Source organism: Notolabrus celidotus, chromosome 11 (genome assembly GCF_009762535.1).
Source record: "Notolabrus celidotus isolate fNotCel1 chromosome 11, fNotCel1.pri, whole genome shotgun sequence".
Taxonomy (NCBI): Eukaryota; Metazoa; Chordata; class Actinopteri; order Labriformes; family Labridae; genus Notolabrus; species Notolabrus celidotus.
Window position 1 is genome coordinate 32722011 of NC_048282.1, and position 14788 is coordinate 32736798.

A 14788-nucleotide genomic window follows, 5' to 3' on the forward strand; every position below is an offset into this window, starting at 1 on the left:
AGTCTTAAATGAGCCATCGTTAATGCTCAACAAAGAGTTTTCAGTCTCCCTTTTCATCCATTCAAACAACAGAAAAAGATTTAACAGAAAAACAACAACACAACATGCCCATGTACAAATTAAGTTTGCTTGTGGTTGTTTTCTTCTATGTCACCAGGCTTCACTTTTGGGCAAACATGGGCATTTTTTCATGGCCGATACTGATCAATAGTAGTTCATGATACCGATAAATGATATTCGTGGCTGATATGTATTCACAGTAAAGAAAGAAAACATCTCTATCCAAATGTAGAATCTGGAATATTAAAAACTCCAACACAAGACTTTGTTTAAAGGGCTTTAGAAAATAAGAAATCATAACTGAAAGTTTCAATATAATTTACAAGAGTTAACAGTTAACCCACTACAGTTACGTCCCACAGTCAAGTGACGTCTAGCCAATCAGATCGTGTTGTGGGTAGGACGTGGAAAATGAAAGCATACCCAGTGGGAAAGACACAGACACTATTACATCAACTAACTTTATCTGTGCTTGGTGGGGGAAAATAAGCTGATGCAGACAATCGAACAAATGCAAAATATCAAACCTGATAATCGTCCAAGACCAATAATCAGTGGACCCCAAAACAGACTTTGAAGTGTCTAGATTAATACTGATGTTCAACCCTCTTTGTCTCCATAGTTTCTTGCCCTGTTGGACTTTGTAGCTGCGCTATTGCTCTTTTCCAGATCTCAGCATCAACTGTGGTGTCTGCTAGTGAGCAGAACTTAACAGAGTGACAAAAAGAGAATTAAAAAAAGACCCTAATTTGAATAAACTGGAATTATCCTTCCATTTCCATAAAAGGTTTTCAATAAAAGTTAGAACAGCTTCATGTGGTTTTGAAAGTGTTGCACTATTAAATTATTTTATGTTTTTTTTCCTTCTTTTTTTTCTGGATGAAACCAGGACTTCACATCAGTGAGTATTTGAGTGTTAATGCATGTTAGTTAATGTTAAATCATAATATTTTGATGACTTTTATTCCCTCTGACTCGGCCTTTGTCTGACCTAAAGCCTCTTATTTTCTCATTTTGACTCACTGTGGTTCCTGACTGTGACCATGACCGACCGTCTCAGGGGGTACGTTTCATCCTTCATTCTTCTCTCTGTGTAATAACACCTGTTAGAGGAGCAGTTTGTGTACACTCGGCATTAAAACTGATCATATTACAGCTCTGTGCTTCTCCATTGTTCGTCCCTGTTTGTGCGGTTCAAAGCACGGGACAAAAAACCTCCTCACTCCCAGACCTGCGTTTTGCTTGTGTAACTTTCACAAGCTCATTCTGCCGAGATTTTCCCCTTAATCGTGTTCTGAGAACCCTGTGTTAAAACATCCAGATCGTGCATTTCAAAGGTCCACTATCAAAAGGATTATGAAAGATAGCTTTTTAGCTCCTGTGCCCCCCTGACAACCCAAATCCTTTTATTTGTCTCCCTGTGCGCTTAAGAGATTTGAGCTCATGTTTGTTGTCCCTCCCCTGTGTCACAGTTCTCACACTGTCCTGTGGCCATGCTGGACCACCTTCTAAGAGCGGCCCTAAGCCTCTGCCATCCCCACCCGGACAAGATAGCACGGCCGCCATTGAAGTGTAGGGAGATGGTGGGGGGAGATTAAGGAGAGTCTTAATGCCCCACAAAGACTTCACCCACTTAAAGATAATCTGAAAGTAATAGAGCAGGCTGGGATTAATTGTAGAACAATGCAGGTTGTGTCCCTGGGAAGGTGCTAAGTCCCCCTCAGGCCTCTTTGATGTTCCCTTTAGCTCTTAGCCTTTCCCTGTTCAGCAGAGGTGGATGCCTTTACACAGATCATGTCCAGAGATACAAGAAAAGTCACGACTCATGATAACTTATGAGTCTATAAATCCAGGAGTTATGGTATTTGATTTGCACTTATGGTGTCCAGATGTGGCTCAAGTAAAGTTATTCTAAGTGCGCCAAATACGGGGCTCTAAATCACATGTTTGACCAGGACTGAAGGGATTACTCTTCATCCTGGGAGGACTAAGTGTTTCCTGTTCTGACCAAATGTTTGTAGGGATCAGGTGGTTTTGTAGATATGTACTTCAAACTGAAGTTCAAACATGAGGTGTCCTTACAGTGAAGACGGGGCAGAGCACCCAGATCTCACCTCAAGCCTGATTTATACTTTGAGTTGAATCTATGGCGTAGGTATGGAGTAGCTGCAGTCCATGCACCTTTGCAAAAATTCAGCCTTAGCATTAACCTCCAACAAAGCTAACAAGCATTCACTGATACCTGCAACAGATCCTTAGCCAGAGCCTTAACTTCAAACTGAACCTCAACCTTAGCCACACTCTAAAACTCGGTTGTAAACTCGACTTCTACCTAGCTGTAACTTCAGCCATAGCTTTAGCAAAAAAAAAAAGTTTTAGCTGTGACCTCAGTGGGCAACCTGGACAGCTTAAGTCTTAGCTGTAGCCTTAGCTGAAGACATAGCCCTGGTCTTGGCCTTTATTGCCACCAAAGCCATAGCCTTAGCCATAAATCTCAGCTGTAGCTTCAGCGATAGCTTGAACCACATCCTTGGTGGTAACCTGTGTTATAACCATAGACTGTATAAATAATGGACGTAGTATCCATGACGTCACCCATCTGTGTCTGAAGCACTGTTTTGAGGCCAATCATTGGCGGGAGCCATATTGCTGCTGTCGAGCGATTGTGACGTAAAGAGGCGGGCTTTGAGCCTCCTAGCCAACAGCTACAGTGTTCCCGCCTGTCAATCAAGTCAGCTGTGCCTCTCATTGGAAGACTCGTAATCTCAATATCTTCAAAATTGCCACGTTAGAAAAAAATTCACCCCCCGTACAGTGTGAGCCGATCCAGACTACACTCGTCTTTTGTACCAGGCTGTAAACATGTTTATTTCTGCTGTTGAATTGGTGTGTATGTGGTTTCCGGTACTTCCGGAGCCAGCCTCAAGTGGATCCTCGATGAACTGCAGTTTTTAGCACTTCTGCATTGGACTCATATTTTTAGACCGGAGGTTGCCGCTTGGCAAAAACCCAGGTTTTGTCTGTAACCTCAGTGGGCCACCTGGACGGCTGTAGCCTTAGCTGAAGACATAGCCCTGGTCTTGGTCTTGAATGCCACCAAAGCCATAGCCTTAGCCATAAATCTTAGCTGTAGCTTGAGCCACAACCTTTGGCTATAACCAGAGCTGCTGTCTTAGCCGTAGCCTTAGACGTAAGCACAGCAGTAGTTTTAGCCGTACCAACAGTCTAGCAACAGATGTTGTCTTAGCAATCTCTCTGCAGGCTAAACCACTAGCCATGGCTTAAGACATAAACTCAGCTTGCTTTGACCAAAACCTTAGCGCAACCTAGTCAGTAAACTTAGCCGTAGCTGTAACAACAGGAGAGCCATAGCTATTTCCTTGATCATATCTGGATGTAACTTTAGCTTGACTTTACGCTAAGCTTAGCCGCAATCTTAGCTGTAACCTCAAATTGTCAGTAGCCTGGGTGGCAGCTTTAGCTCTAGCTTTAATCATTAACACAGCTGCAGCCTTAGCCTTAACAACAGCTGAGCATTAGCAGCTATCTTAGCATATATATAGCCGTCACTTCAGTCATTGCGTTAGCCTTAACCCAGCCTCAGCCTTAGCTGGAATCTTAGCCGAAGCGTTAGCAGTGTCTGATGTGAACCTCCCCAGGTTTGTAGCAACAGGTGGTGGCAAGAGAGACAGGAAGAGTAGCAATTCCTCTGCTTCCTCTCTTTGCATCCAAGGGCACGAGTATAAATGCACATACTAGCGTAATCCATGTTCACATGCGACAGTACAAACCCTTCAAAAGTGCATTTAAAAATCTGGCTCAACTCTAAAGTCTCTTCTTCTCTCCCTGCTCTTCTCCTCATGGTCCCTGTGCTCCTGCGCTCCTGTTGTGACGGACTTCCTCCTCGACACAGTTTGTAAGTACATCATTAGCCCATCACTCCTCTCTGTCTTCCTCCACATCAAGTGTCACAGCTCACTAGCCATTGTGTGTCCCGTCCATGTGAGACCTCTTTAGCCACCGCTTCCCTCACTGGGGAGCGCGTGGCGTGGAAAGAGACGTCCCTGAGTGATTGGACAGGTGAGGACGGAGGGTTTGGGGGGTTCACCGCAGTAGACAGGAACAGAAACGCAGGAAGGGAAGACGCTGCATCCTGTTCAGCCTCGTCCATCACCCCGGCCCAACGGGAGACCCCCCCCAGCCGCCTGTCAAACAGTCCTTCAGCCAATCCGTCTTCGGATGTGACAGCGGGCGGACAAAAGAGACAGATACTCCAGCCAGACGGCATCTATCACAATCTGTCTGCCAGACGCTTAGCACAGAGAGATGTAGCTACATATCGCTTCTCCTTATTCCCTTCAGCGGGTAGAAGTAGAAATATTCCTGCTGCCAGCTGCTGGACAGGTTAGATGTGCTACGATTGGCACAATTAGCTTTACAGCCTCCAAACACAAAAAGACTTGTGTTCTATTCAAGCACTGCGTCGGCCCCTCCTACACCTTCAGCTGCTGCAAAGATGTTTCCAGACTCCTGAAGGACTTTTGAGACCATGATATCTGTCTGCCACGAAAAATTGACTTTAGCTGGTTTCCCAAGATCAAGTTTTTTGGTACAACAAACTTAAAGCATGAACACATTACATCAACATCACAACCCTTAAGTGAGAACATAGTGGAGGCCATTTCCAGATCTTTTGATAGGATAATGGGAAACAGATGTAACGGTAAACTGGTTTCAAGTTTTCCTTTCATGCAGCAAACAAGTTAAAAAAAACTATGAAGATGATGGAAACATATCCAGAAGCTCCGATCTTTATTTACTTTAATTATTTATAGCTTTTCTTGTTTGTTTGAGGGTTATTTTAAAGATAATTTTTAGTTTAATGCCTTAAATGAGGGATAGGACAGTGAAAAAAGAGTGCATTACATGGAGCTATGGGCAAAGGGTTGGAATCCAACCCAGGCCACCTACTTCAAGGACTAAACCTCTGTACACATCTTTAAAAAAACAAAAAAATAGAGCTTGATTTCACTGCTGAGCTAAATTAGAGCCTAATTTTCAGCTTTTCAAAGATGGCAGAAAACAATTCCTTTCTCTCTCTCTGCAGCTTTAACAGTCTAATATGGGAATTATGGGAAACAAAAATGAAATGAACAATAGTTTGTTAGTGCTTAGGAGCACATTTTACTTAGCATAGGTGGCATGATTGAAGTCTGATGGTCTGAAAAGGTTTCATTTAATTTTGAAAATTACTTAAACAAAGTGTGATTTCTTTAGTGGATGTAAAACATGACTGAAAGTCAAGGATATTAACTTGTTCCTTGAACGTGATTCATAGTTCTGCCAGCTTTGGGTCATTGGACCTTGTGTGATCCTACAAATGAAGTAATTATTATTGTTCTTAAAAGTTTATTTGGGGGATTTTAATGCCTTTAATGAGAAGATAAGATGTTAAAAAAGAGTGGGAAATTGGAAAATATGGGAAGAGAGCGTGAAGTATGACTTGTAAAAAGAGCCACAGGTTGGGATCAACAAAGGTAGCCCGCTTTAAGGACTATAACTTCTGTACATGGGGCAAACTAGCACCCCAGAAATAACTGTTATTAATTAGAGGCTCAGTTTTGTTGCTGTTCTTTCTTCCTCATAAGGTTTCAGCAGCAAACAAAAGCAGTGTTCAATTAGTCCAAATAGTCTTTTTCTTAAGGAGTCAATTTGAACCATCCTGAAGACATGAAAAAGTGTGATTCTTTTAATGGATGTAAAACATGGTTGAAAGTCAAGGATATCAACTTGTTCCTTGAACGTGATTCAAAGTTCTGCCAGCTTTGGGTCATTTGACCCGGGGTGCTCCTAAAAGTTAAGTAGCTATGATGAGTTTTCAACTTTATTTGGGGGATTTTTATGCATTTAATGAGAAGATAAGACGGTAAATAGAGTAGGAAACTGGGGTAGAGAGAGAGAGAGAGAGTAAGGAATGACTTGTAAAAAGAGCAACAGGTTGGAATTGACCCAAGGAGCCCGCTTTGAGGACTATAGCCTCTGTACATGGGGCAAACCAGCACCCCTTAAGGAATTATTATTAATTAGAGGCTCAGTTTTGTTGCTGTTATTTCTTCCTCATAAGGTTTCAGCAGCAAACAAAAGCAGTGTTCAATTAATCCGAACAGCTGTAGAGTCTTTTTCTTAAGGAGTCAATTTTAACAGAACCAAAGAAGACATGAAAACTTAAAAAAGAGGGGGTGTTAAAAGTGTTTCAGCCATTCACAGTTAATAGTTAATCCAGAAATGGTTACTGTTTGATTCCCCGTGTTAAGGGTCAAACACTGAAGGCATGCAGGTGGTTTCTGGGCCAACATCTGCTCCTCCACTCTGCTCTCACCTGTCGGTTTCCCATAATTACACAGCTCAAAGAGTGCAGGGTAACTGTGGAGATCACAGTCCTGGTCCAACAGGTGGATGTGGTTTGTGTTGTACGTACATGTGTCTATTATTTTCCCTCCTTTGCATGTGGACGTGTGGGTGTATCTCTCACAGTCGTGTCCCGGGGCCCCTGTGTTTCCCTCCCTGACGTGTGCTGACAGTAGTGGGTGATGTCTGGGTGGGTCTCCACTCTGCAGGTCACACTAACATCATCAATCTTCCCCCTGGTGACAGGCGGCCGGGCCCCCTCACTGTGGGCACAGTGCTGTGTTGTTTTGTAATTAGGCTCTGTTAGATGGCAGGAAACCATCTCTCCATACTTCTTTCTCTCCATCCCTCGATCCGTGCACTCCCCTCTGTGCACAGCTGGCTCTCTCTGCCCCGCACACGGCCAATGAGAGGCCTCCCCGCACAGCTCAGACTACTTGTAATGATGCTACAGTTATTACAATGCCTAACAATAGATAACAACCTGGAAAAAGAATGAGTAACTCTCTTTTCTTGTTGCACACAGACGGCGCTGCACTGGGCTGCAAAACACGGCAGTGAGGACATGGCCACCCTGGTGGCTAACGCCGGGGCTGACGTCAACACCAAATCAGTGAGTGCATTTTTTAATTTCAGCTGTGAGTTTAAAGGAGCACTCCAGATTTTTTTTACCAACATTTTCAGAGCTGCACCTCAGTCACTAGTTGGTAATTGTATTTTCCAGTTAGTTTGCATGAGACGTCCATAAACACATGGGATTAATGGTCACATTTGCCCAACAGGGGTTTTTACTGGTTCTGAAGCCGACTGAAATTTTAACCGATGCCTCTTCATGACCTTCAAAAACAAACAGGACCATCAGCAATGACTGAAAATCTTTATATTGTAATCTTTAATGCCTGTAACTGCTACAAGGGGGTAGGTGTCAGACCAGATGATTGACAGCATGCTGAAGTAACAGCCGTATTTATATTTCCAAAAGCAGAAATTCACAATTTATGATATATTTGCCAGTTTAAAGAAAGCAAGAAGAGGTATTTTATCAGAAAATACTGCCTTCCATCTTTGTCCACACAAACCCAAAGTTGCTCACAGGAGCTTTAAGTTCCACAAAAACACTGCCTCCTACATTTCCCATCATGCACCTCAATCCAACAGATCCTTTTAGTGAATGCAGTTTGTTATTCAATGAAGCAAAGCCCGTTCTCTGAGTTCATGGTCTGAATTCCATGAAAAATTTGGCATCTAATAAAACGATCACAACCTGGAGTTAGAGTTTGGTGATTTTGTAAAGTTAAACAATTATTACACCTCAGCTTAATAATATAACTACTGACTGATGAAATTCAACAACTCTGCCTTTCAATTTTCCAACTCTCTATTATCTGTAATACCTGCTGACTGAAATCTCTAACAACAAGTCAACTCCATCATACTTTTAAGAAACACATTCAATACATCAACCCTGAACCCTTAAATCACAAATATGGGTTTATGGGTAATGGCGTTCATTTTAGTTTGGACAATAATAAAAGATAGTTAACTGTTTTTAATGTGTTCTCCTTATCTAATAATACATAGTGAACAAATTGATATAATGTTGAAAAAAGATTCATCCAAAGCTGAACTTTTAAGCTTTTGTTTATTGAAAAAAACAGATGTTAATAGGTTGCCAAATTTAAAAAGTAGTCACTTTCTGAAAAAGAATCAAAAGTTTTTACTCGTTTTTTTTTATCATTATTTTGTTACTATGACATAATTAAGCAGCAAGGCTAAGACACATCCTTTTTCTTTGGCCTTTTCCCCTTCTTTTTTCTTTCTTTTATTTTTATTTATTGAAGCAGACACTCTATTCTTCTGTTATAAAGAGATATAACATTTGCAAATGTATGTAAATATATATCACCTTCATTCCCAACGCTTTTGTACATAGCTAATTCTAACTATTCTGTACTTCTGTACATAATGTATTATTTATTTTATTTCCTTTTATTCTATTTTATTTTATCTTTATTTAATTCATATTTCATTCATATTTATTGCTTATTTTATTCCTTCTTTCTATTAATATTTTGACTTTCTTACATACTGTATATAAGAGCATACTGTAATGACTGAATTTCCCCCAGGGATAAATAAAGTCATTCTGATTCTGATTCTAATGAATGTTACAAAAAGATGAAAAAAAGTAATACAATTGTAAATCTTAAAAAATGAAAAAGTTTAATTTCCTCTTTTTCTATCTGCTGAATGCCCTCAACTTACAATTCTTTTTACATTCAGGCCTCTAGTTTATACCAAAGAACTAATTTAAAATATCTCAAACCTAACCTGAGTTAACCCTGCAGAGGTAACCAGTGTTATATCTTTACAGGGAGAAAACTGGAATACTCTCTGTAATGAGTAAACTGAAATCAGTGGAGTGCACCTTTAATCTCACATTCAGTTTTCTGTTCTGCTGGTTGTGCACATTTACTGACTTATACATGTTCTTTCTTTCAGCATGTGAGTATGGAGGTGTTTATGAAGAAGTGACGGGCATGTGCAGTAAGTCTTTGATTCACTGCTGCTCTCCCAGTGATGTAATGATCCTAAACGATCACTGTGAACATCCAGCTGTGAAAATGTATTACAGCAGCACGTGTTGCGGGAGTGCTCCGCTAATAAATCATGTCATGTCATGTTAATTGTTTCCCAAAACAGAGCGTCTATGTGCCAGCATGCACAACCCAACAACGACGCAATTTTCAGGGAATTACCAAGCAATTATGTTTTTATCATTATCTGGTGTTTCCATAACCTTTGCTAATTTGTATATTTTTTTCCTCATGCTGTTTTCATTGGCTGCGCTCGGGCCTGGGAACCTGCAGGGGGTAGGTACTGAACCCTTCCAGCACTATGCCTCAGTTAAACCCTCAAAGAGCTCAATGTAAAACTCTCTCTGACCTTTACATGTCAGTGTTGAAGCTGTGTTTGGATGTTACATTACTTATTCATCTAAAAAGAGAGTTAAAATAAATATAAAAGTTTAATTTGAAGTGTTTTTTCTGAATTCATATTGTTATCTTTCTTTCTGCAGGGATACACACCTTTGCACATCGCAGCATTGCACGGTCATCAGCATATTCTAGACCTGCTCGTAGGAACATACGGTAAAAACTGCTCCCATTGAACCCAGATATTGATGCATAAAAACAGCATTACTTAAAGTGTTTTGAATTGAAGTTTAAAGCTCATGAGAGGAACTTTAAGTTTGTGTCAGTTTTGGCGCCCCCTGTGGACAAAACTGTACATCCTCTTTCTTTGCTGGTCTTGTCCTTAACATGCATAAGAAGAGTTCTTAACTAGAAATCTCACCCTGCTGTCTTTGAGCTGTCAAACACAATATTCATGGTGCATCTTTGCCAGGAAAATGCAGCACGCTTTGTCTGACACCTACCCCCCCAGCTGTGGTTTCAGGCATTTAAAATAACTATGTATAAATCTTCCGTCTTGTTACTGATGATTGTTGTTTTGCTTTAGTTTGCTCATACAGATGCATCAATACTTATTTTAATCTGTTTCATAACGTGCCAAAAACTCCTCACAGGAGCTTTAATTACAAATGGAAACCCTCATTCTGTGTTTATTGTCATGAAGCCTCTTTTTACATGACAAAAAGGTCTTTTTTTACTAAATTAAAAGCTCTAGTCTATGATTTTACAGTATGAGTGTAGTTTCAGAGTGTCAACAGATCTTGATCTAACATGTGCGCTTCGGTTTACTTCAGGATCATTTGATTGTTTCTTCTGCTTGGGTCTACATCCAGCCTCCTCTCATTTTCCTAATGTTTGATTTTTCTCTCATCAGGTGCTAAAGAAAACTTAAGGGACTACAGCGGCCATCTCGCCTGCCAATATCTAAAAATCAAAGAACCAGAGGCTCCAGAGGAAGACTGCGAGCTGCGTGAGTATCTCATACATCTGCTTCATCATTCATAATCTGGTGGAGACTTACTGACATTAAATATTGCTGCTTTAGATACATTTTCTTAAAAACAATACATCTGTGGTGTTTTATAGATAGTTGTGTTTCTCTGTGTGACCATTCCCTGAAACTTTCGTCTTATTTTGTGTGTCCTTGTGAAACACCGTGGACCTCTGGTTCTGAATTAACTTAGTTATGAATATAAGTTATGTGAAGACAGACCACCAGCTTTTGTCTGAAAAATGTGTCATAAAGTTGGATGTTCATGACAGAATATCAGAGAATGATTACGTTTTTGTTGTACTAAAGTGAATGTGGCACAATTTGAATCCAAAGACATTTGCAAAATAAATAAAAAATACTTTTATTTTGAAAGGGATGATTCAGATTTGTGGAGATTTGTTGTATTTCTTTAAGTAAGATAAGAAAGTTAAGACTTCTCCCATTTCTGTTTGTCAAATATGACACTACAGCCAACAGCCAGTTAGCTTAGCTTAGCATTAAGGCTGTCAACAGAGGGGATAAGCCAGTAAAGCTCTAAAGGGAAAAAATACAACAACCCACAGCTCTGCAAATCACTGACTAACATGTTCTACCCAAGATTGTCTTTTATATCTGAAGGTTGACAGAAACAGTTAAAATATCGATCCAATGATTTGTGCTCTAAAAATAAATTAAAAATCTTCTCCTCATTTTAGTTTGGCGATCAAAAACATTAGTTAGGGTTAAGTAGTGATCATGAATTTTGCAGAATTAATAAGCTTTTGTTTCTTGCCTTCACAGAGTTCCAGGTCACTCAGGCCAGAGAGCGGAATAAGAACAGGAAGTTGGGGTCGTTGTTTCACTCGAAGAAGAAGTGGGGTTCAGCGGAGGAGCTCGCTGCGATAGAGGAGGAGAGGACGGCTCCGCATCAGCTCGCACTTCCTGCTTTCAGACCCAGAAAATTCTCCCGCTGAGGCACCAACTGCAGAAATCTGACCCAACACTCACATACCAAACTAATCTGTACAATCACACACATAATTTAAACCTTCATGTATACACAGAGGACGTGTTTATAGAGGTATATGATGTAAACACAATCACACACACGCGCAGATAAACCTGAACTACTGGTCTCAGTAACGAACAAAGATCCTTTAACTTTGAATAGAAGTCGTACTTTGCCTAAATGTGTATTATAAATTTGAAAGCTTACCACTAAAGTATTCCTAAAAGCCTTTAAAATGTTAAGTTGTTGCTAACTGTTACTTATGCCTTATAATATCTAAACCAGCTCAGGCCATATTAGTTCTTTAAGCTCTATTGGTTTAGCAGTGAGCAGCTTTGGGCTGACGAGGGTCGATGTGGTCTACAGTCAGTTTTACTTTCACTGTCTACAAACCAATGAAAACACCAGAAGTACCTTCTGAAGGACTGCAGCTTTAAAAACAGGTCACATATACAGTATGTTCATGTTTTGATTTCTTGAAAAGCTCAGTGATTTTCTTAAGTTAACTCAGCAGGAGGAGAGAGTTTGCTCAGGACGTTTTTAAGCTTCAGGTTTGACATTTCTTGCAACATGACGGTTACAGTGAGTCCAAATAGCTGCAGTGCATTTCATTTATAAGAAAGTTGTCATCAAATGCAATTGCATGGCTTCTATAAATAAAAATGAAGCTTTATCAGGCTTTTTAAAACAACTACAAATCCAGTTATATATATATTGTTTTCAGGATACTCAGATTTGTTGTCAGGAAGAAAAATGTACAAAACATTAGCCCCAAAACGTATCCTCTAAAAAATGCACTGTGGTTTTGCGTATATCAGCCTTTAAAAGATCATTTGTACTTATATATTTCACTACAACATGTTAGACTGATTTCCCACACACCCATTGAAGTAGTTTTAAAAATACACTCCTGAAAAATTCCAGAAATCTCAGGACTGCTTTTGAAGTTTTCCAAAGTTGCTTATTCACACATGTCCCAAACAGAGTGAATTTCTCTGTCAGAAAGGAGGAGGTTCTCAGGAGGCAAGACTTGATGTTAAAAGGAGGGATGGGTCATGATTATCACATATAAAATATTCATACATTTATTTTTAAGAATCTATAAGGTTGTATGAGTATTTTCTCATTTTAAAATATAAAAAAATAACAGTTTTGGACAGTTTGGTGACAGATTCCTGCCGTCATATCACTGCTATCGGTTAATGGATGTATTCATGACAGTATCAATGAGTGTGTGGTAAAGAATATTCTGGCAAGCAGAAGAGATTAGAGAGAGTTTGTTTCGTGCCCCAAAGTTCCACTCGTCACAAGATTAAGCATCATTACCCCTCCCACTGGCTTGCAGGGAACTTTCCTGTAGCCTCACATAAAGCTCACCATGAAATTCTCGCAGGGGTTTACACATGCATCCCACCCAGATCATATCAGGAATTTCTCTGTCATACAGGAGGAGGTTCTCAGGAGGCAAGACTTGATGTTAAAAGGAGGGAGAGGTCATGATTATCACATTTAAAATATTCATACATTTATTTTTAAGAATCTAAAAGGTCGTATGAGTATTTTCTCATTTTAAAATATAAAAAAATTAACAGTTTTGGACAGTATGGTGACAGATTCCTGCCGTCATATCACTGCTATGTGTTATTAGACATATTTGTGACAGTGTCAACGAGTGTGTGGAAGAGAATATTCTTGGAAGAGTCTATTTCGTGCACAAATGTTCACTCGTCTCAAGATTAAGCATCATTACCCCTCCCATCCCACTAGCTCACAGGGAACTTTCCTGTCGTCTCACATCAGCTCACCCTGAAATTCTCCCAGGGGTTTAAGAGGGACAACCAGAGGGGGGAAATGTGTCAGGTTGCGTTCACACATGCAGCCCACCCAGATGATTTCAGGAATTTTTCAGGAGTGTAGTCCATGTGTGAATACAGCTTATGAATGAAAATGCAGAAACATTTTTGGATGAAATTAGAGTCTATCATCCTCAAATCATAACTTAGCTGTCAGCCAACAGACTGCAAATGTTATTATTAAACTATGTATTATATTTTAATGAGGTAAGACAGTTGACGCATTTTACCAAATTTCCCCTAACTTACTAGAAAAAATCTGCACCATCTGCATCACTACGCCTCCTTCAAAACCTTGTGCCTCAGACTGCTGGTTTAACTTTAAGTCATGCTTTGTTAACTTCTTCAAATTGCACTATGACATTTAAAATTTCCTCGGTTCTACTTTTAAAATGGTGCAAAAAGTGTTTTTGCATCGCTTCAGACTTCATTTTCATTGGTTGTAAAATATTCTCTTTGAAGTTATTTGTTCTTAATCCAGTGCCACTGTAAACATCTTGAAATTCATTGTAATCTGCCTCTGTTACATATTTGCACAGTATTTATATGATGAAGATATTTTGGTATTAAACTGTATTTTATATCAAAGTGAGTGAGTGAGTGTTTCATGCTATTCAAACTACACTTCACATGGGAAACAGCCGCCACTCACTGTGCGTCTACTTCACTGGCACTCTGGAATGATCAGCATCAAACTCCAGGGCTTTGGTTGCTCACTCAGTGTTCCTCCTTCAGAAGCCAAGAAGAAGAAGAAGAAGAAGAAGGAGTGATAATGCTTTTTCTCTCTAACTACAATAACCCTGCTTTTTTAAGCTGCCTTTGATCTCACTTTAACTACCTGACTTTGTGGGCCACAGATGGAGTAAATATGGGCCCTGCTAACTCTCCATACGGCTTTAGACCTTAATTCCTGATTAGCTGAAAAGGGCAGCACTTGCTTTTGGGTCTTGGATATCAGACAACACAGAGGGGAACAGAGGCAAGTGTTTTTGTGCTTCATTTTTGAAGCGAGGATGTTGGGGGGGATAAGAGGGAGTTTCTGTAATAGATACTTATCTTACTGCCCTCAAGCCCCTCAAACAAAGTCCCCCTCTGAAGAGATTATAACCCAGGGAGGGCACATTAACTCTAATCCCATGCTTTGAGGCCTTGCACCCCCATACCACCCTCTGCCCCACTTATTCCAACCCTTCTGTTGTTGGGGGGCTACCTTGTATCTGGTGCATGTATGAGCAGGGCCTGTGGCTACACACCAGGGTTGTGTGTGTGTGTGTGTGTGGGTGTGTGTTTGTGTGCGAGTCAGGGGGGTGGAGTGACTGGTTCAATAGCACGCTGACTCTAATGAAAAGCATTGAGGGGTGCATACTGCTGTGTAACTGATTCCTCTCTCTGAAGAGATTAGGCGCTACATTGTTGGTTCAGTTGCTCATTTCCATGAGAGCACAGCCTCCCACCAGCGGCCGCTCGCCTTTGTTATTTTGAGTTGGAAAACACAGAGCCCAATGTCCCC

At 40.4% G+C, this 14788-nt stretch overlaps 1 protein-coding gene across 3 annotated transcripts in view; it reads left to right on the forward strand.

Moving 5' to 3' along the window:
* LOC117821782 (ankyrin repeat domain-containing protein SOWAHA) overlaps window positions 1-13860 on the forward strand; it is a 31091-nt gene extending 17231 nt beyond the window's left edge. Inside the window, exons 7-14 of one of the 3 annotated variants that reach the window (XM_034696283.1) lie at window positions 950-961; window positions 1179-1181; window positions 6995-7081; window positions 8971-8973; window positions 9339-9341; window positions 9548-9620; window positions 10318-10413; window positions 11218-13860. In XM_034696283.1, the coding sequence (XP_034552174.1) occupies window positions 950-961; window positions 1179-1181; window positions 6995-7081; window positions 8971-8973; window positions 9339-9341; window positions 9548-9620; window positions 10318-10413; window positions 11218-11390 (450 nt within the window). In that variant the 3' untranslated portion in view covers window positions 11391-13860. Of the gene's footprint in view, window positions 1-949; window positions 963-1178; window positions 1182-3718; window positions 3724-6994; window positions 7082-8970; window positions 8974-9338; window positions 9342-9547; window positions 9621-10317; window positions 10414-11217 lie in introns of all 3 variants that reach the window. The other 2 variants (XM_034696282.1, XM_034696284.1) reach the window with 2 other exon arrangements.
* Window positions 13861-14788: the final 928 nt, after the last annotated feature.